This window comes from Mustelus asterias, unplaced genomic scaffold (genome assembly GCF_964213995.1).
Source record: "Mustelus asterias unplaced genomic scaffold, sMusAst1.hap1.1 HAP1_SCAFFOLD_44, whole genome shotgun sequence".
Lineage (NCBI taxonomy): Eukaryota > Metazoa > Chordata > Chondrichthyes > Carcharhiniformes > Triakidae > Mustelus > Mustelus asterias.
The window spans coordinates 1,745,120-1,767,300 of NW_027590121.1; the positions used below are offsets into that span (position 1 = coordinate 1,745,120).

The window sequence follows — 22,181 nt, forward strand, 5'->3', positions numbered from 1 at the left end:
TTATCCCCCCCAGACCCGAATATAAAACAGTGAACATTATCCCCCCCAGACCCGAATATAAAACAGTGAACATTATCTCCCAGACCCAAATATAAAACAGTGAACATTATCCCCCAGACCCAAATATAAAACAGTGAACATTATCCCCCAGACCCGAATATAAAACAGTGAACATTATCCCCCCCAGACCCGAATATAAAACAGTGAACATTATCCCCCCCAGACCCAAATATAAAATAGTGAACATTCTCCCCCAGACCCAAATATAAAACAGTGAACATTATCCCCCAGACCCGAATATAAAACAGCGAACATTATCCCCCCAGACCCGAATATAAAACAGTGAACATTCTCCCCCCAGACCCGAATATAAAACAGTGAACATTATCCCCCCCCAGACCCAAATATAAAACAGTGAACATTCTCCCCCAGACCCGAATATAAAACAGTGAACATTATCCCCCAGACCCGAATATAAAACAGCGAACATTATCCCCCCAGACCCGAATATAAAACAGTGAACATTATCCCCCCCAGACCCGAATATAAAACAGTGAACATTCTCCCCCCAGACCCGAATATAAAACAGCGAACATTATCCCCCCCAGACCCGAATATAAAACAGTGAACATTATCCCCCCCAGACCCGAATATAAAACAGTGAACATTATCCCCCAGACCCGAATATAAAACAGTGAACATTATCCCCTCCAGACCCGAATATAAAACAGTGAACATTATCCCCCCCAGACCCGAATATAAAACAGTGAACATTATCCCTCCCAGACCCGAATATAAAACAGTGAACATTATCCCCCAGACCCGAATATAAAACAGTGAACATTATCCCCCAGACCCGAATATAAAACAGTGAACATTATCCCCCCAGACCCGAATATAAAACAGTGAACATTATCCCCCCCAGACCCGAATATAAAACTGTGAACATTATCTCCCAGACCCGAATATAAAACAGTGAACATTATCCCCCCCAGACCCGAATATAAAACAGTGAACATTATCCCCCAGACCCGAATATAAAACAGTGAACATTATCCCCCCCAGACCCGAATATAAAACAGTGAACATTATCCCCCAGACCCGAATATAAAACAGTGAACATTATCCCCCCCAGACCCGAATATAAAACAGTGAACATTATCCCTCCCAGACCCGAATATAAAACAGTGAACATTATCCCCCAGACCCGAATATAAAACAGTGAACATTATCCCCCAGACCCGAATATAAAACAGTGAACATTATCCCCCCAGACCCGAATATAAAACAGTGAACATTATCCCCCCCAGACCCGAATATAAAACTGTGAACATTATCTCCCAGACCCGAATATAAAACAGTGAACATTATCCCCCCCAGACCCGAATATAAAACAGTGAACATTATCCCCCAGACCCGAATATAAAACAGTGAACATTATCCCCCCCAGACCCGAATATAAAACAGTGAACATTATCCCCCAGACCCGAATATAAAACAGTGAACATTATCCCCCCCAGACCCGAATATAAAACAGTGAACATTATCCCCCAGACCCGAATATAAAACAGTGAACATTATCCCCCCCAGACCCGAATATAAAACAGTGAACATTATCTCCCAGACCCGAATATAAAACAGTGAACATTATCCCCCCAGACCCGAATATAAAACAGTGAACATTATCCCCCCCAGACCCAAATATAAAACAGTGAACATTATCTGCCAGACCCGAATATAAAACAGTGAACATTATCTCCCAGACCCGAATATAAAACAGTGAACATTATCCCCCTCAGACCCGAATATAAAACAGTGAACATTATCTCCCAGACCCGAATATAAAACAGTGAGCATTCTTCCCCAGACCCAAATATAAAATAGTGAACATTATCCCCCAGACCCGAATATAAAACAGTGAACATTATCCCCCCCAGACCCGAATATAAAACAGTGAACATTATCCCCCAGACCCGAATATAAAACAGTGAACATTATCCCCCCAGACCCGAATATAAAACAGTGAACATTACCCCCCCCAGACCCGAATATAAAACAGTGAACATTATCCCCCCCAGACCCGAATATAAAACAGTGAACATTATTCCCCCCAGACCCGAATATAAAACAGTGAACATTATCACCCCCAGACCCGAATATAAAACAGTGAACATTATCCCCCAGACCCGAATATAAAACAGTGAACATTATTCCCCCCAGACCCGAATATAAAACAGTGAACATTATCCCCCAGACCCGAATATAAAACAGTGAACATTATCCCCCCCAGACCCGAATATAAAACAGTGAACATTATCCCCCCCAGACCCGAATATAAAACAGTGAACATTATCCCCCAGACCCGAATATAAAACAGTGAACATTATCCCCCAGACCCAAATATAAAATAGTGAACATTATCCCCCAGACCCGAATATAAAACAGTGAACATTATCCCCCCAGACCCGAATATAAAACTGAACATTATCCCCCAGACCCGAATATAAAACAGTGAACATTATCCTCCAGACCCGAATATAAAACAGTGAACATTATCCCCCCCAGACCCGAATATAAAACAGTGAACATTATCCCCCAGACCCGAATATAAAACAGTGAACATTATCCCCCCCAGACCCGAATATAAAACAGTGAACATTATCCCCCCAGACCCGAATATAAAACAGTGAACATTATCCCCCCCAGACCCAAATATAAAACAGTGAACATTATCCCCCCCCGCAGACCCGAATATAAAACAGTGAACATTCTTCCCCAGACCCAAATATAAAACAGTGAACATTATCCCCCCAGACCCGAATATAAAACAGTGAACATTATCCCCCCCAACCCCGAATATAAAACAGTGAACATTATCCCCCAGACCCGAATATGAAACAGTGAACATTATCCCCCCCAGACCCGAATATAAAACAGTGAACATTATCCCCCCCCCGCAGACCCGAATATAAAACAGTGAACATTCTTCCCCAGACCCAAATATAAAATAGTGAACATTATCCCCCAGACCCGAATATAAAACAGTGAACATTATCCCCCCCAGACCCGAATATAAAACAGTGAACATTATCTCCCAGACCCGAATATAAAACAGTGAACATTATCCCCCAGACCCGAATATAAAACAGTGAACATTATCCCCCCCAGACCCGAATATAAAACAGTGAACATTATCCCCCCAGACCCGAATATAAAACAGTGAACATTATCCCCCCCCGCAGACCCGAATATAAAACAGTGAACATTCTTCCCCAGACCCAAATATAAAACAGTGAACATTATCCCCCCAGACCCGAATATAAAACAGTGAACATTATCCCCCCCAGACCCGAATATAAAACAGTGAACATTATCTCCCAGACCCGAATATAAAACAGTGAACATTATCACCCAGACCCGAATATAAAACAGTGAACATTATCCCCCCAGACCCGAATATAAAACAGTGAACATTATCCCCCCCAGACCCGAATATAAAACAGTGAACATTATTCCCCAGACCTAAATATAAAACAGTGAACATTATCCCCCCCAGACCCGAATAGAAAACAGTGAACATTATCGCCCAGACCCGAATATAAAACAGTGAACATTATCCCCCCCGGACCCGAATATAAAACAGTGAACATTATCCCCGCCAGACTCAAATATAAAACAATGAACATTATCCCCCCCAGACCCAAATATAAAACAGTGAACATTATCCCCCCCAGACCCGAATATAAAACAGTGAACATTATCCCCCAGACCCGAATATAAAACAGTGAACATTATCCCCCCCAGACCCGAATATAAAACAGTGAACATTATCCCCCCCAGACCCGAATATAAAACAGTGAACATTATCCCCCCCAGACCAAAATATAAAACAGTGAACATTATCGCCCCCATACTTGAATCCAAAATTGTCCTGATGGATTCAGACAGCATTATCACAATATTCCAAACGTGTTTTTTCCAGGAATAGATTCAGCGCCTGCATCACTGGAGGCCAGAGATACTCTCCTCAAACTCGGCTCATGTGAGGAATCCCTCCAATGAGGCTCAGGAATGCGCCAACCAGAGTCACGTGACAACCAAGTGTGTAACTGAACAAACTAGCGCAACGTTGAAGATGTGTTTCAGTGTGAAATGATTTGTTTAACCTGTTGCTTCAGATTTGAGAGAAAATGTCCCTTTCTGGGGTAATTTGACCTTGACCCAGGCACTTTTCAGATCGGAAAGTGATGGCCTTTAGCACAATCACAAGGCTGCACAATACAGAGGGAACACTAATCTGTTTCATTCTGAAACTATGTCGTGGTTACACGAGTGATACTTTCCACTAATTAGCTGCCAGCACCATGCAGACGCGATGACAACGGATGAATGAACACCGCTCGACAATCACCAGGCAAGACTGTTCTCCTCATGTGGGGGAGCACTTCAGCAGTCACGGGCATTCAGCCTCTGATCTTCGGGTAAGCGTTCTCCAAGGTGGCCTTCACGACACACGACAACGCAGAGTCGCTGAGCAGAAACTGATAGCCAAGTTCCGCACATGAGGACGGCCTAAACCAGGAACTTGGGTTTATCACACTATCAGTAACCCCCACAGCTTGCCTGGACTTGCAAAATCTCACTGGCTGTCCTGTCTGGAGACAATACACATCTCTTTAACCTGTGCTTAATGCTCCCTCCATCTCTTTAACCTGTGCTTAATGCTCCCTCCACTCACATTGTCTGTATCTTTAAGACCTGGCTGGCTGTAGAGATTCGCATTCTAATCAGTATTCTGTAACTTGATTTCCGTGTCTCTGTGCCCTGCTTGAGAGCAGATTTCCACTCCATCTGACGAAGGAGCAGCGCTCCGAAAGCTAATGGTATTTGCTACCAAATAAACCTGTTGGACTTTAACCTGGTGTTGTTCAATCTCTTACTATGAATATCTTTGCCAGTGCAGTGCCGGGTCCTGTTGAGAGTTCCTGAATTAAAAAAATCACATATGGTGCATTCAAAAAGGGACACAGCAACCCTGAAAATCAGTGACATTTCAGAACATTAAACTTCAGCCAGTTGTAGTGATTGTTAATGTCAGCAGAAACAAACCAAATATTGTCAGACTATCAATCCTGGATGTGATTAACAGCAGCAGTAACTGCAAAATCCAACTCCTGCAGACAATTGTGAACTTACAGATGTGTCAGCAAGTGGGATGACCGAGTGTATCCCTTCCCACACACAGAGCAGGTGAATGGCCTCTCCCCAGTGTGGGTGAGCTCGTGTAAATGCAGGCTGCCAGACTGAGTGAATCCCTTCCCACACATGGAGCAAGTGAATGGTCTCTCCCCAGTGTGAGTGCGTTGATGTGCAGTGAGGATTGATAACTGCCTGAAACTCTTTCCACAGTATGTGCAAATAAATGGCTTCTCCTCAGTGTGAATTCACTGATGTGACAGGAGGCCGGATGAATTGGTGAATTCCCTCCCACACGTGGAACAGGTGAACGGCCTTTCCCCAGTGTGAACTCGCTTGTGTGCACTGAGGTTGGATGAAGACCTGAACCTCTTTCCACAGGAAGTGCAGCTGAACGGTCTCTCCTCTGTGTGAACTCGCTGGTGTGACAGCAGGTTAGATGACAGAGTGAATCTCTTACCACACACAGAACAGGTGAATGGCTTCTCTCCTGTGCGAATTCGCTGGTGTGACCAAAGACCGGATGGCCCAGCAAAATCCTTCCCACACAAGGAGCAGGTGAACGATCTCTCCCCAGTGTGAACTCGCTGATGTGCACTGAGGTTGGATGAACATGAGAACCCCTTTCCACAGGTGGAGCAGCTGAACGGCCTCTCCTCAGTGTGAATTCGCTGGTGTAACAGCAGGTGGGATGAGGTAGTGAATCCTTTCCCACACACAGAACAGATGAATGGCCTCTCTCCAGTGTGACTGTGTCTATGGTTTTCCAGCAAGTATGGATAATTGAATCCTTTACCACAATCATCACATTTCCATGGTTTCTCCATTTTCCCAGCCCCAATGTGACCGTGTCGATGGGTTTCCAACCGGGATGGATGATTGAATCCTTTACCACAATCCTCACATTTCCACGGTTTGTCCACGGTGCTGGTGTCCTTCTGTCTCTCCAGGTTGGATGATTAGTTGAAGCCTCATCCACATATACACCATGTGTATGGTTTCTCCCCACTGTGAATGGTGTGATGTTTTTCAGGCTGTGTTACTGGTTAAAGCTCGATTCACAGTCAGTTCACTGGAGTGTGTGTGTGTATGTGTGTCTCAGTTCTTTTTCTGTCACATTGAATTTTGAAATTTTCTCCCACTGACAAAACAGGGAATGATTTCTCCCTCCACTGTCAAAAGCAATCATATTCAGGTCATGATGAATCGAATGGCTCTGTCAGACTTTGATCTGAAGTTTAGTTTGAGTTTCCTGTCTGTGAATCCTCCTCTTGTAGCTCCCTGCAAAAAGAGTTTTAAAAAACTACTTCAGAACTGACAATTTCAGTTTCCACGAAACATTTCTCCATCTTATTTATCTTGAGCTGTAATCCCCATCCCACACACTCTCTCTTGTCCCTCAGCTGAAATCAAACTCATTGCCCCATCTCCACTCTGAGCTCAGCTCCCTCTCCCTCCAGCTGGATTCAGTCCTCCAGACCATGTGCAGATTGAGAGTACAATCAAGGAGTCAATTATTTTCCTTCCAAGTCAGGGGACGTGCAGCCCCACTGACTCTGTTGTTACCACAATAGTCACATGTGCTCTGCCCACCAATGAAACACCACAGTGACCATTAACATGGGCCTGTTCCGAGGAAAGGCTCCATTTTATTTGTGCCACAACAGCAGGGGAATTACCTCCTGCACAGGCACAAAGGTATCATCAGTCACAGAAAATAATTGCAGCTGGTGTCTCAAACCTCATTTTACCATTTGCTCCCAGACATTCTCAATTCAATTTTGAAATGCAAACTGAAATCTGGCATTTTGTGGTAAATTAAAAACACATTCTCATGGTCATTTTCAGAATGACTATTCCCGAGAACTAATTCCCAAGTCAGTAAATTAAAATTCTCATCAGCAATGACGGCAGCACAGTGGTTAGCACTGCTGCCTCACAGCTCCAGGGACCTGGGTTTGATTCCCAACTTGGGTCACTGTCTGTGTGGAGTCTGCCCGTTCTTCCCATGTCGGCGTGCGTTTTCTCCAGATGCTCCGGTTACCTCCCATCATCCAAAGATGCGCCAGTTAGGTGCATTGGCCGTGCTAAATTGCCTCTTCGTGTCCTGGGATGAGTAGGTTAGAGGGATTAGCAGGTTACATATGTGGGGTTACGGGAACAGGGCCGAGGTGGGATTGTTGTTGGTGCAGACTCGATGGGCCGAATAACCTCCTTCAGCACTGTAGGGATTCTATGAAATACTTTGGGAGAATTGCTATTTTAATGGGTATTTTCACAAATGCTATAAAATGATTTTTCAAAACAAATTAATATTTTCTTCAACAGATGATGAATAAATAAAACGTATTTAATAAAACAACCACCCAGTGTGGGGTTCAGGATTCTAACTCGGGGTTTCTGAGCTCCAGGAACCACTAACTGAACCAGCCAGGAATTGTCTCCACAAAACTTCCCCAACTCCCTCCCGGGAAAAAGCTGCAAACTCGGGAGCTGCAGCTTTTTACTGGGGGTGTTGGGGCCTCCAGCGGGTGTTTGTGAATCCTCCCCGCCCACCTCCCAGGGTTTCCTTCCTTCCCAGAGATCAGAGTCCTCATTGATTTGAGGCCAAAGTGTAACCTCTTATTTATTGTCCCCCTCCCCCATCCTCTGATGTGAACCATCCTCCAGTGGCTGAGCCAGGATGGGGCCGTTAACCTGGGCCTGTTCCCGGGAGGGAGGGAGAAGCCCCGCAGCTGCAAACCAGGGAGCTGACAATGATTCTGAAGGGTTTGCGGATCCACAAAGTGTTTCCAAATCCTCCCAGCCACCGCCTAACGCTGACTCCGCTTCTCCGGGACAAACAAGCGCCAAGGACAGCAATGACACTGCGCATGCTCCACATCACAATGCCCGGGGACTGATTGACGGCAGCTCCGGTCCAATAGGAAGAGGGGGCAGGACTGGGGGACCGAGCGGGAGCGGCTGGTCCTCCAACCAATCGGAGTGAACGAGGGGCGGGACCTGAAGCATGCGCAGTACGGGTAATGGCGACGGACAGACGGATGGTTTTTACTCGGAAGCGAGATCAATCCGAGGTAGAGGGCGGCGTGCGGGGAATCTTAAATGTGGCGGGTGGGTGGAGAGACTTTGTAAACATGTTGTTCAAACCCAAACCCCGGAAATGAACTTCCCGGTCCCCCCCTTTGTACCAAATGGAGCGGCAGCTTGTAGTGTTAGACCCGGGCTGACTGCCGCCATTGAGGCTGCATGTGGGAGGCCGGCAGGGATTGTGATCGGAGAGTGAAGCCCTGACGTCACAATGGAATGGGTGAGGGTGTGACGTTACAATGGAATGGGTGAGTGTGACATCACAATGGAATGGGTGAGAGTGTGACATCACAATGGAATGGGTGCGAGTGTGATGTCACAATGGAATGGGTGATAGTGTGACGTCACAATGGAATGGGTGAGGGTTCCAGATGAGCTGAGACTGGGCTGGAGTCGGGCGATGACACTGACATGTGACCCGGTGGCACAGTGGTTAGTGCAGCTGCCTAACAGCGCCAGGGACCCGGGTTCAATTCCAGCCTCGGGTCATTGTCTGTGCAGAGTTTCTACATTCTCCCCGTGTCTGTGTGGGTTTCCTCCGGGTGTTCCGGTTTCCTTCCACAGTCCAAAGATGTGCTGGTTCGACGGATTGGCCATGATAAATTGCCACTTGGTATCAGGGGGATTAACAGGTAAATATGTGGTTAGGGCCTGGATGGGATTGTTGTCGGTGCAGGCTCAATGGGCTGAATGGCCTCCTTCCACACTGTATTTTATTATTCATTATTGTTAATTAATTACTATTAATGCATCTATGAATGAAGGTGGTCTTGATGATGATGTGGACATGTGGCTGGAAGCTCATCTTGGGATGAACTATTTCACCCTGGTTGTGAACAGCCTGGTTCAGCCTCAGACAGTTGCCAGGAGGAGAGATAAAGTTGTTGGTGAGGGAGTGGAGTTTGTAGTGGGGACTGAACACAATGGGTTCAGTCTTCCCAGTATTTATATGAAATAAATTTCTGTTCTTTCAGTACTGGATGTCAGACAAGTCAGGATGGTGTGTGAGTTGGAGAGGAACTTGGAGCTGATGATGTTCACAGGGTTTGGAAATTCATAGAAATCATAAAAACCCTACAGTGCAGAAGGAGGCCATTCGGCCCATCGAGTCTGCACCGACCACAATCCCACCCAGGCCCTTCCCCCATATCCCTACATATTTTACCCACTAATCCCTCTAACCTACGCATCTCAGGACTCTGAGGGGCAATTTTTAGCATGGCCAATCAACCTAACCCGCACATCTTTGAATTCTGTCAAAGTTCCTGTTGATTTGTAGATGTATAAAATCTCTCTCCTCACCTCCGGCCTCTCCTACTTCTCTCTGTTTCCACTCAGAGTGTGGAGATGCCGGCGTTGGACTGGGGTAAGCACGGAAAGAAGTCTCACAACACCAGGTTAAAGTCCAACAGGTTTATTTGGTAGCATAAGCCACAGGCTTTTGGAGCGCTGCCCCTTCATCAGGTGAGTGGGAGTTCTGTTCACAAACAGGGCACAGAGACACAAACTCAATTTTCAAGATAATGGTTGGAATGCGAGTCTTTACAGGTATTCAAGTCTTAAAGGTACAGACAATGTGAGTGGAGAGAGGGTTAAGCACAGGTTAAAGAGATGTGTATTGTCTCTAGCCAGGACAGTTAGTGAGATTTTGCAAGTCCAGGCAAGTCGTGGGGGTTACAGATAGTGTGACATGAACCCAAGATCCCGGTTGAGGCCGTCCTCATGTGTGATTGACAGATCCATGCTCACTGCTTCCTGCCCTGGACGCAGAGTGCTGAAACTTTCCATGCAGGCTGCCAGACAGATAAATGTCTACATTACTGGAGTAAAAATGTGTGGAATATACAGATTCACTTCATTCCCTTCAGTTGCTGCAAGTCCCCAATTTCCCCCAGAATGAGGAAAGAAATGGAAAGGGGGAGAAAAGAAAAAGAAAAGAAAAGATGTTGCCCAGAGGCGGAAGTTTCACTCTGAAGCTTATTGGCCAACGTCCGCATTGTGACGCCACGATAGAGCGTCTGAATCAGCCAATAGGAATCTCTCTGCTCCGCAGTGACGTCTCCGGGTTCCAGTGCGCAGGCCCGGGCGCGCGGACCCGGGAGCCCCGCCCCCACCCATTGTTCCCCTCCCCCTACACCACATCGAACCAAGGTTTCCAGGCACCGGCTGACGGCTCCGTCAGAGAAGCCGCTCGGGGATCTCCCCCTCTCCCCGGCCCGGGACTGCAAATGTGCGAGGGAGAGGGGAAGCTGCGCATGTGCGGGGGAGAACCCACCCTCTGATCTTCATGCTGAGGTGTTGACCAATGGGAAGAGTTGGAGGACCGGAAGGACTCTGGTCTTCCACCCAATCAGAGCGCGGGCTTTGTGTGAATGAAGATTGATCTTCAGATAGACTGAAACTTCCTCCTGTCGCCAACATCTGTGAGTGGGAAAGATTGGATTGTCCAGCCAGTCCACCATATTGGCCGTTCGCTTTGCGTGTTGGCCAGTATAGTGTGCTCCAGGCAGGGGGCGGGCAGAGGATAAGGAGTTCAAGGCGGGCTTAATGCGCGCCTTGCGGTGAGCTTTTGGAAATGTGGCCGCTGGGAGGAGCGCCTTGGTCGGCGTGAAGTTTCTGTTTCAAGTGCTTGGGTTCGTGACTTGTGCAAGAACTTTTTGTTTCGGCTGGGGCTTGTTGAATGCTGCTCTCGCTGGGATTCCTGTGCCTTGAAAGGCGTGGCCCAGGTAGATGCAATCTCGGAAGACCCAAGCCAGGGAGGAGCCATTTGGGAACTATGGTTTCGGAAGGTTCAGCCGCGGAAGGTGTGACCCCAGACGGTGCAGCCCCAGTGGGTGTGATTTTGGAAGTTCTGGCCCGGAGTGGTGGACTTTGGAGGACTGTAGTTGAGCGTTGTCGACTTCGGACGGTGGAATGTTGATGGGCGAAGCTCTGGAAGGCGATGCCTCCGAAATGTTTCACAATTGTATGGTTGTTCATGGATTGTTTGTTATTGTAATATGTGGTTTTCCTGTTATGATAGTTGGTGGTTTGTTCCGGCCCCCGTCTATTTTCTTGCGTTATTTGTGGCCTGGGGGGCATCCCCCCCTGGATAAAGTCACCCCCGGGGGGTGTGACATCCACTTGGGGAAAGTTCTGGGTGGTGAAGCCCCGGACATAGTAACACCAGAGGGATTTTTATTCTCCGGGAGAAAAATTGGGAAGGCAGGCCCGAACTGAGTACCCTGGAGAGACTCTCCCACCGCCCCGGCTGAAATTCCGGAAGGGATTCCGGATTGAGTAGGTTCGGGGTGGTTTCCCCCATTTCCCCCCTCCGGCTGAACATCCGTAAGGTGTAACCCCCGGATATGAGTACCACTGGAGGGTTGCATCCCCCGGCAGGTGGACAAACCCAGGGGACGGTGCCCTTATGCTTCAGTGTTTATTTTTTGTTGTGTACAGTTGTAGTGTTGTGTTAATGTTTGTAGATTTGTAGATTATGATTTGTAAATGGAGGTGTATTTTGAGGGCAATGCCCTGGAAAACTGTAATTGATGATGAACCCTTCCGAAATGGAAGGTAGTAATTGATAAATGGATGGTGTTAGCCATTGGTAATGTATTTTTCAGATTTGTTCTTTGTTCATTTGTAATTGTTTTGTAATATCGTGTTTGTACTAACCAACGGAAAATCTTTGCATTGTTTGTGGCCTGGGGGGTATCCCCCTCCCCCCCCCCCTGGATAGAGTGACCCCCGGGGGGTGTGACATCCAGTTGGGGAAAGTGTCCGGGGCACCCAGAGGGGTAACACCGGGGGGGTTTTGTTCTCCGGGAGAAAAATTGGGAAGGCAGGCCGAATTGAGTATCCCGGAGAGCTTTTCCCACCGCCCCAGCCGAAAATCCGGAAGGCAGTCCGGATTGAGTAGGTTCGGGGTGGTTTTCCTGTCCCCCCGCCTCCAGTCGAACATCCGTCAGGTGGAACCCCCGGACCTGAGTACCTCTGGAGGGTTGCATCCCCCGGCAGGGGAAAAACCCAGGGGACGGTGCCCTTATGCTTCAGTGTTTATTTTTTGTTGTGTACAGTTGTAGTGTTGTGTTAATGTTTGTAGATTTGTAGATTATGATTTGTAAATGGAGGTGTATTTTGAGGGCAATGCCCTGGAAAACTGTAATTGATGATGAACCCTTCCGAAATGGAAGGTAGTAACTGATAAATGGATGGCGTTAGCCACTGGTAATGTATTTTTTTCACATTTGTTCTTTGTGTATTTGTAATTGTTTTGTATTAACGTATTTGTAATAAACAAAAAGAAACCAACATCTGTGAGTGGGAAAGATTGGATTGTCCAGCCAGTCCACCATATTGGCCGTTCGCTTTGCGTGTTGGCCAGTATAGTGTGCTCCAGGCAGGGGGCGGGCAGAGGATAAGGAGTTCAAGGCGGGCTTAATGCGCGCCTTGCGGTGAGCTTTTGGAAATGTGGCCGCTGGGAGGAACGCCTTGGTCGGCGTGAAGTTTCTGTTTCAAGTGCTTGGGTTCGTGACTTGTGCAAGAACTTTTTGTTTCGGCTGGGGCTTGTTGAATGCTGCTCTCGCTGGGATTCCTGTGCCTCGAAAGGCGTGGCCCAGGTAGATGCAATCTCGGAAGACCCAAGCCAATAAGGAGCCATTTGGGAACTATGGTTTCGGAAGGTTCAGCCGCGGAAGGTGTGACCGCAGACGGTGCAGCCCCAGTGGGTGTGATTTTGGAAGTTCTGGCCCGGAGTGGTGGACTTTGGAGGACTGTAGTTGAGCGTTGTCGACTTCGGACGGTGGAATGTTGATGGGCGAAGCTCTGGAAGGCGATGCCTCCGAAATGTTTCACAATTGTATGGTTGTTCATGGATTGTTTGTTATTGTAATATGTGGTTTTCCTGTTATGATAGTTGGTGGTTTGTTCCGGCCCCCGTCTATTTTCTTGCGGTATTTGTGGCCTGGGGGGCATCCCCCCCTGGATAAAGTCACCCCCGGGGGGTGTGACATCCACTTGGGGAAAGTTCTGGGTGGTGAAGCCCCGGACATAGTAACACCAGAGGGATTTTTATTCTCCGGGAGAAAAATTGGGAAGGCAGGCCCGAACTGAGTACCCTGGAGAGACTCTCCCACCGCCCCGGCTGAAATTCCGGAAGGGATTCCGGATTGAGTAGGCGGGGTGGTTTCCCCATTTCCCCCTCCGACTGAACATCCGTAAGGTGTAACCCCCGGATATGAGTACCACTGGAGGGTTGCATCCCCCGGCAGGTGGACAAACCCAGGGGACGGTGCCCTTATGCTTCAGTGTTTATTTTTTGTTGTGTACAGTTGTAGTGTTGTGTTAATGTTTGTAGATTTGTAGATTATGATTTGTAAATGGAGGTGTATTTTGAGGGCAACATGCACTGGAAAACTGTAATTGACGATGAACCCTTCCGAAATGGAAGGTAGTAACTGATAAATGGATGGCGTTAGCCATTGGTAATGTATTTTTTCACATTTGTTCTTTGTGTATTTGTAATTGTTTTGTATTAACGTATTTGTAATAAACAAAAAGAAACCAACAGTGTTGTTGGGTGTGTTAGCAGCATTGAATTTGCTGCTGCAAATCGTCAACATTTCTTTGCATGTGAAAGCACTGGTTGAAAGAACTGAGCAGCTTTCTCTGCCCTGTGCATTGGTGGTTCAGTGGTAGAATTCTTGCCTGTCATGCGGGAGGCCTGGGTTCGATTCCTGGGCAATGCAAAGCCGCTTCTTTTACCTTAAAAGAGGCCCACATCTGTGAGTAAAACACTTTCTTTTCTCCCCCTTTCCATTTCTTTTCTCATTCTGGGGGAAATTGGGAACTTGCAGCAACTGAAGGGAAAGGAAGTGAATCCAGTCTGTACATTCCACACATTGTTAGTCCAGTCAGATAGACATAGATCTGTCTGGCAGCCTGCATGGAGATTTCCAGCTCTCTGTGTCCAGGACAGGAAGCAGTGAGCATGGATCTGTCAATCAGCCTCAATCAGCACCTTCAGGAGAATTGGGAGGGTGAATATTAGATACAGCAGAGTGAGAATGGAGGGAGAGTGTGTGGGATGGAGATTTACAGCTTTTGGGGAATGAGAGAGGAAGAATGTTCCACAGAAACTAGAATTGTCTGTTCTGAATTTCTATCCTGTGCTGACATTGATGAATTTTTCAAACTCGTTTACAGGATATGAGAAGGTGAGGATTGACAGACCAAAATCTTGAAACAAACATCACATCAGCATCTGACACCCTCACTCAATTCATCGGACCTGAATATTATCAGCCTTTGAATCTAGAAGGAGAAATGTTTCTCTGTTCTGTCTGCGTCAACAGGCCTTTAATATCAATGTGACTGGAAAAGCACCAAGGCACAGATACTCCCGAGTGACAGTGTTCCACTGCACTGAGTGTGGAAAGAGCTTTAACCAGTTACACAGCCTGAAAATACATTGCAGCATTCACAGCGGGGAGAGACTGTACCCGTGTTGTGTGAGATTTAACTGATTGTTTAACCTGGAGAGTCACAAGGACACCCGCACCATGGAGAAACGGTGGAAATGTGGGGACTGTGGGAAGAGATACAGAGCTCCCTGTAAACTGGAAATTCATCGACGCAGTCACACCGGGGAGAGGCCATTCACCTGCTCTGTGTGTGGGAAGAGATTCACTCGGTTATATAATCTGCAGCGTCATTAGCTGGTTCATACTGGAGAAAGAGCGTTCATCTGCTTTGAGTGTGGGAACAGATTCGCTCATTTACCCGATCTGCCGAAACACCAGCGTGTTCACACTGGAGAGAGACCATTCACCTGCTTGGTGTGTGGGAAAGGATTTATGCAGTTATCCAACCTGTCGAAACACAAAGTCACTCACAGCAATGAGAAACCCTTTAAATGCTCTGACTGTGGGCGTGATTTCAAAACCTCTCGGGAACTGATGATTCACCAGCGCATTCACACTGGGGAGAGACCGTTCACCTGCTTGGTGTTTGGGAAAGGATTTACGCAGTTATCCAACCTGTCAAAACACAAAGTCACTCATAGCAATGAGAGACCCTTTAAATGCTCTGACTGTGGGAGTGGTTTCAAAAGCTCTCGGGAACTGATTACCCACCAGCGCATTCACACTGGGGAGAGACCGTTCAGCTGCTCTCACTGCGCAAAGAAATTTAGAACGCCATCCCACCTGCGGATACACCAGCGAGTTCACACTGTGGAGAGACAGTTCACCTGCTCTGTGTGTGGGAAGGGATTCACTCAGTCATCCAGCCTGCAGAACCACAATCTCACTCACACCAATGAGAGACCATTTAAATGTTCTGACTGTGGAAGTGATTTCAAAAGCTCTCGGGAACTGATGATTCACCAGCGCATTCACACTGAGGACAGACCGTTCAGCTGCTCTCACTGCTCAAAGAGATTTAGAACGTCATCCCACCTGCGGATACACCAGCGAGTTCACACTGGGGAGAGACCTTTCACTTGCTGTGTGTGTGGGAAGGGATTCACTCAGTCATCTAGCCTGTGGACACACCAGCAAGTTCACAAGTGATGACGGGTTGGATTCTGCTGTTATTCCTGCCATTAATCACATCCAGGACTGAACCATGTTTATTCTTATAGTTGGTGAAGTGGAAGGGTAGGAGAGATTCTTTCTGCTGGACTGGCCGATCGCACGACTTTGCTTCCAGTGGGGCTAATGCTCTTTGAGCCTGGGAGAGCACATTGCCACTGAAATGATCCACAAAAGCTGATGAAGGACATTTATTTTATCCTGGATAGTAAATAGTGTTTTTCCCCCCACTACAGGTAGATCTGAAATAAATACAGAAAGGACTGGAAAAACGCAGCAGATCTGGCAGCATCTGTGGAGAGAGAAACAGAGTTAACATTTCACACTACTGGATTGGGAATCAATCTAGTAAACCTCCTCTGAACTGCTTCCATGGTATTTATAAAATGGGGCAGCACAGTGGTTAGCACTGCTGCCTCACAACGCCAGGGACCCGGGTTCAATTCCACCCTGGATCACTGTCTGTGTGGAGTTTGCATGTTCTCCCCATGTCTGTGTGGGTTTCATCCGGGTGCTCCGGTTTCCTCCCACAGTCCAAAGATGTGCGGGTTAGGTGGATTGGCTATGCTAAATTGACCCTTGTGTCGGGGGGATTAGCAGGGTAAATGTGTGGGGTTATGGGAATAGGGTCTGGGTGGGATGCTGTTTGGTACAGACTCGATGGGCAGAATGGCCTCTGTCTGTACTGCAGGGATCCTACGATCCTTTGTTTAATTGGAGACAAAGCTGCACCCGGTGTTCAAGATGCAGTCTCAGTAACGCCCTGTATAACTGAAGCAGAATATCTACTTCTATGTTCAATTTCTCTCGTAATAAAGGATAGCATTTCATTTGTGAGAATGTTGATTTATTTGAACTAAGACTTATGAGGTTCTCTTGTTTACAATAACTCCATAACTGTCAATCACACCAGGTTCCAGTGACTTAACCATGTGGCTCGAAAGAATACTTTAAATGGTGAATTCAGGAAGTTTATTAACCATTAGAAATGTAACAAGTCAGAAAGATAAAAAAGGTAAGTATCGATTAACAGTAAAAGGAGAAAGCTCAGCTTTAACAATTGAATGTATGAACTGATGAAATGTTATGGGGAGAAGGCAGGAACATGGGGATGAGGAGCACATCAGCCATGATCGAATGATGGAGCAGATTCGATGGGCCGAATGGCCTAATTCTGCTCCAAGATCTTATGAACAGATTTCTCTCTATCCTTTTCAGACCAGGACATGAAGTGATGGCTCCGAAAACATGGATAACTTGTAAAATCAACAGCTCCCAACACCTCTCTGTAGGGCACAGTGGTTTGCACTGCTGCCTCACAGCGCTAGGGCCTGGGTTCGACTCCCGGCTTGGGTCACAGTATGCACATTCTCCCCATGTCTGCGTGGGTTTCCTTCAGGTGCTCCGGTTTTCTCCCACAGTCCGAAAGACATGCTGGTTTTCAGAGTAACTTCAATGCAGTGTTAATGTAAGCCGACTTGTGACACTAATAAATGAAGTTCCTGGGAAAATCCCCGAGTCACCGCACTCTGGCATCTGTTTGGGTTACACTGAGGGAGAATTTAGCATGGTCAATGCACCGAACCAGCACATCTTTCGAACTGTGGGAGGAAACCAGAGCACCCGGAAGAAAACCAGGCGGACACGGGAACAACGTGCAAAGTCCACAGAGTCTCCCAAGCTGGGAATCAAACCCAGGCCCCTGGCGCTGAGGCAGCAGTGCTAACCAGTGTGCCACCGGGCCACCCTAACAAGTCTTGTTATGTTTTTTCCATTCTGTTGGCATCAGAAGGCAATATCTTATAATTCCCACAGCATTTTAACCATTCTTTATAATTCTAAACTTTATAAACTTTTGTGTTCAAATTTACATTTCTAGCCTAACATCTGTATTAATGAATCATTTACCCGAACAGGCGCTGGAGTGTGGTGACTAGGGAATTTTCACAATAACTTCATTGCAGTGTTAATGTAAGCTTACTTGTGACTGATAAACTTTTTTAAAACAATCTTTGTTGCTATTCGACCACATTGGCTTCACACTCCCCACAGCCCCTCTGCCCGTTTCACACTCATTTTCGCTGGAATCATTTATTCTTTAATTGTTTTACAGTTCAAGCTGTCCATTTAACTAATCTGGCTGTTTTACAATTGTGGGAACTTCACTCCACAAATAAGGTAGTAGAATGCATTGTTAAAAGCAGGATGTTCTTTATATAAATTAAAGACAAAGTTTAAAACTCATTGGTAAACAAAAGGAAACAGGAGCATTGGAACCAGCCTGGACTTGCAGACTGAAACCCCGCCCAAAGCCCGCACGTGCTCAGAAGGGAGAGAGGTTGAGAAGAACACTCTGTAACACTTCTCCTCCCCTTAAATTTCAATCCCCCATTAGGACAGAAACACAACAAAGTAATGTCTTTAATAATACGGAAGTCTGTCAGGAGCTTTGCGGTTGCATTGCGACCTGTACAATACCACTGGTAAATCTTGTAATGGTGTTTCTGGAATGGGAGGTGAAGAGGTAGTTTGAGAATCTGTACATGAACATTCCTCTTCCACTCCCACAGCAGAGTCAACTGGCAAAGCTGGAACCATTTCCTGGTGAACATCCACAGCAGCATGACCCTCTGCCATGTTCTCTGTAATGGTTGCTGACTCTGAAACTGTTCCTGACTCGGGGTCACACCGCAAGCGAATATGGTCTTGGTGTCTGTGAACAACTCTTCCGTTTTACAGTCTCACCACCCAAGACCACTTTGGTTTAAAATTATTCCCGGTAACCACCTTTAGTTACTCCCAAAGTTTCTGATGTAAACCTGATCACCCGGTTTGAACTGCCTCTCTTTGGCGCGGTAGTCGTGTCCCTCCTTCTGCTTCTCTTGTCTCCTGCTCACTTTTGCTCTGAGATCTGGATGAAGCAGATCCAGATGAGACTTCAACCTTCTACCTAAAAATTCCACAGGAGAGAGTCCGGTTGTGGATTGTGGTGTGATGCGAAACTGGAACAAAAATCTTGAGAGCTTGTTCTTAAAGTATCGCCTGCGATTCTCTTCAATCCCTCCTTCAGAGTTTGAACAGCTCTTTCTGCTCGCCCATTTGTACAGTAAGAAGTTTAACAACACCAGGTTAAAGTCCAACAGGTTTATTTGTTAGCAAATGCCACGAGCGAACAAATGCATTTGCGAAGAAATAAACCTGTTGGACTTTAACCTGGTGTTGTTAAAACTCTTACTGTGTTTACCCTAGTCCGACGCCGGCATCTCCACATCATGCAGACCATTTGTAGCCAGACGAAACGGTGCAGTACGCACATGGCGTAGACCATTCCTTTACAGGAATTCCTGAAACACCTCACTTATTAACACAGTGTCATTATCTGAAACAAGCCAATCTGGTAACCCAGGGCTTGTGAAAATTTGACAGAGCTTCTCTATTGTCACAGGAGCTGGAATATTACTCATGATCTGTGCTTCCAACCATTTTGAATGCACATTTACAACGACCAAACACATGTGATTCATGAAAGGCCCCCTCAAAGGCCACATTTATTCTGGACCACGGCCGATCAGGCCACTCCCAAGGATGAAGTGGTAATGTACCCAGTGTGTTGTGCCTGATTCAATCGACAAACAGTTTATTGAGTTACGCCAGCGGGGAGAAGCCACAGGGGCTGACCATGCGCAACTCCACCCAACAAAGAATATCATCAATTCTTATACAGTTACTCAGCTCATCCCGGCTGGACACAATCCAATCAGAATGGTGATAGATTACATACATTATAGGTTCAATAAAATTAGTATCTGGGCATTATGGGGCTTTGTGATCATCTCATGGACAGGTGCCCCCATCATGATGCTTTCCAGACCCCCCTTGGGGGGGGTCTTTCTTGGGCTTTCTTTGTCCATAGACTCCCTTAGTTAGAAATGGGATGGATTAAAAGTTCTCATGGACGTCAGCACCCTTCCTTTGTTTTAGTCTAATGACCATATGGTCTGGGAACATTTCTATTTAATACTCTCTCTTTTTAAACTCTTTTCTTCAGTATCCAATTCCAGAATTTTCCTTTTCTTTGTGTTACTTGCGTCAGGAATAAATCTTTGGACCTGACAGGAAGTTTAACCCAGGATTGGTCATAATCATTTCACATGTGTCAAATTTTAAATAACCATTACAAATTAAAACTCTCATTCTCACATGGGTGAATTGTATCCGGATTAAAATTCCCACATGTTTAGTAAAATATCCTGGAATCCTGTCTCTGGCCAGTAAATATGGCTCCAGGTTCATAACTTCTGAACAAAAAAAGTTTTATTGATCACACTTCCTTTTTTAAAAATCTGTTTGATTTAAATCACAGACAGAAAACCTCAAAGCTTGAAGCGTTTAACCCACAAATATCATCCATACACAAACAGAGAAACTTAACATGTGCTTTACAACAACAATAACCAAAATTAATTACTTAAGCGTTCTTGTGATTCTGTTTTTAAACTTCCAAAAATGCCTTTAATTAAAGACTCAAGGTAAGGTTAATTCCCCAGAAAGATAAACCTTAACAAATGTAGCCCAAAACAATAATAAAACACATCTACAAACATCCACATAAAACAAACAAAACACACAGATTCTCACAGCTCGTAAATTTCAAACAATGAATCCTCAGCATTCTCTCTCGCAGCTATAGCTTCTTAAAGCGACAGAGCGCTACAAGCTCACAACTCCTTGATTAAAATAAGATCCAAGATCCTTCATTATAACTTAACCTTTTTAAAGCCAACTTACAAGGACTGATTTTAGAGGCAACATCTTTGTTGATTTAAAACCCCAAACACGTTACACCCAAACACCGGCAAAATCTTTGTTCTTTATCTGGGGATAAAATTCTCAGTTATTCCAAATTCCTCCAGGCTATGCTTAATATTTCCCCATTTAACTTATTCCCAGAAATCCTCAATTATAAACTAAAATAGACACGAGTTTCCGGGCAGTCACAGGAATATGGTCAAGATAGTCCAGTCCTACAATGCTTCACATTCAATCTGCAGTCATAGAAACCCTACAGTACAGAAAGAGGCCATTCGGCCCTTCGAGTCTGCACCGACCACAATCTCACCCAGGCCCTACCCCCATATCCCTACATATTTTACCCGCTAATCCCTCTAATCTATGCATCCCAGGACACTAAGGGGCAATTTTAGCATAGCCAATCAACCTAACCCACACATCTTTGGACTGTGGGAGGAAACCGGAGCACCCGGAGGAAACCCACGCAGACACGGGGAGAATGTGCCAACTCCACACAGACAGTGACCCAAGCCAGGAATCGAACCCAGGTCCCTGGAGCTGTGAAGCAGCAGTGCTAACCACTGTGCTACCGTGCCGCCCCTTCAATTATAACAGAATATGTGACTGTATGTAGCTGCCTTGGCCATGGTCAACTCCAACCCTTCTTGAACTGCTGCAATGCCTGAGGTATACGTCCACCCACAGTGCTGTTAGGAAGGGACTTCCAGCTGCATATTCCAGACTTTCACGAGACTGTACGTGGATATCAGATTGATATATTCCATTCAACCACTCCCAAGGTGAGTTATTCCAATTCCTTTATTGTCCAGGACAATATATTCACAATATCTTTAAAACAGAAATTCAACATTCCCATTTGATTTCAGGTATTAACATGTTCTGTTAGTTTGTTCTTTATTGTCGATGTCAGGCTGGGGTTGTTCTCCTTGGAGCAAAGGAGGTTGAGGGGAGATTTGATAGAGGTGGACAAGATTCTGACAGGTTTAGATAAGGTGGACAAAGAAAAGCTGTTCCCATTAGCTGAAGGGACAAGGGCAAGGGGAGACACAGATTTCTTATTTTGGGTCAGAGGTGCAAGGGGGGCAGTGGGGGGTTGAGATGTTAGGAAGAATATTCTGATGCAGCGAATGGTAATGACCTGGAACTCGCTGCCTACGAGGGAGGAGGAAGTGGAGACAATAAACAATTAAAAAGGAAATTGGATGGGCATTTGGGATGTTCCAAACAGAACGAAGAACAAAGAAAATTACAGCACAGAAACAAGCCCTTCGGCCCTCCAAGCCTGTCGCAACCATGCTGCCCGTCTGAACTAAAACCCCCTACCCTTCCGGGGACGATATCCCTCTATTCCTATGCTATTCATATATTTGTCAAGACACATCTGAAAAGTCACTATCTTATCTGCTTCCACTACCTTCCCCAGCAACGAGTTCCTGGCACCCACCACCCTCGGTGTAAAAAAAACCTGCCTCGTACATCTCCTTTAAACCTTGCCTTATGCACCTT

The 22,181-nt window shown here is 46.1% G+C and overlaps 2 protein-coding genes and 1 non-coding gene across 3 annotated transcripts in view; 2 read left to right on the top strand and 1 right to left on the bottom strand.

Moving 5' to 3' along the window:
- LOC144483022 (uncharacterized) overlaps window positions 1–22,181 on the bottom strand; it is a 1,062,789-nt gene that overhangs the window by 1,034,035 nt on the left and 6,573 nt on the right. The gene's annotated exons all lie outside the window — the stretch shown is intronic.
- Window positions 8,213–16,692, top strand: LOC144483044 (uncharacterized). Its single transcript, XM_078201883.1, has 2 exons — window positions 8,213–8,273; window positions 14,476–16,692. The coding sequence occupies exon 2, from the start codon at window positions 15,126–15,128 to the stop codon at window positions 15,840–15,842; it is 717 nt and encodes a 238-aa protein (XP_078058009.1). The 5' UTR covers window positions 8,213–8,273; window positions 14,476–15,125; the 3' UTR covers window positions 15,843–16,692.
- trnad-guc (transfer RNA aspartic acid (anticodon GUC)) lies at window positions 13,948–14,018 on the top strand. The gene has a single exon. It is a non-coding gene; the product is annotated as a tRNA-Asp (tRNA).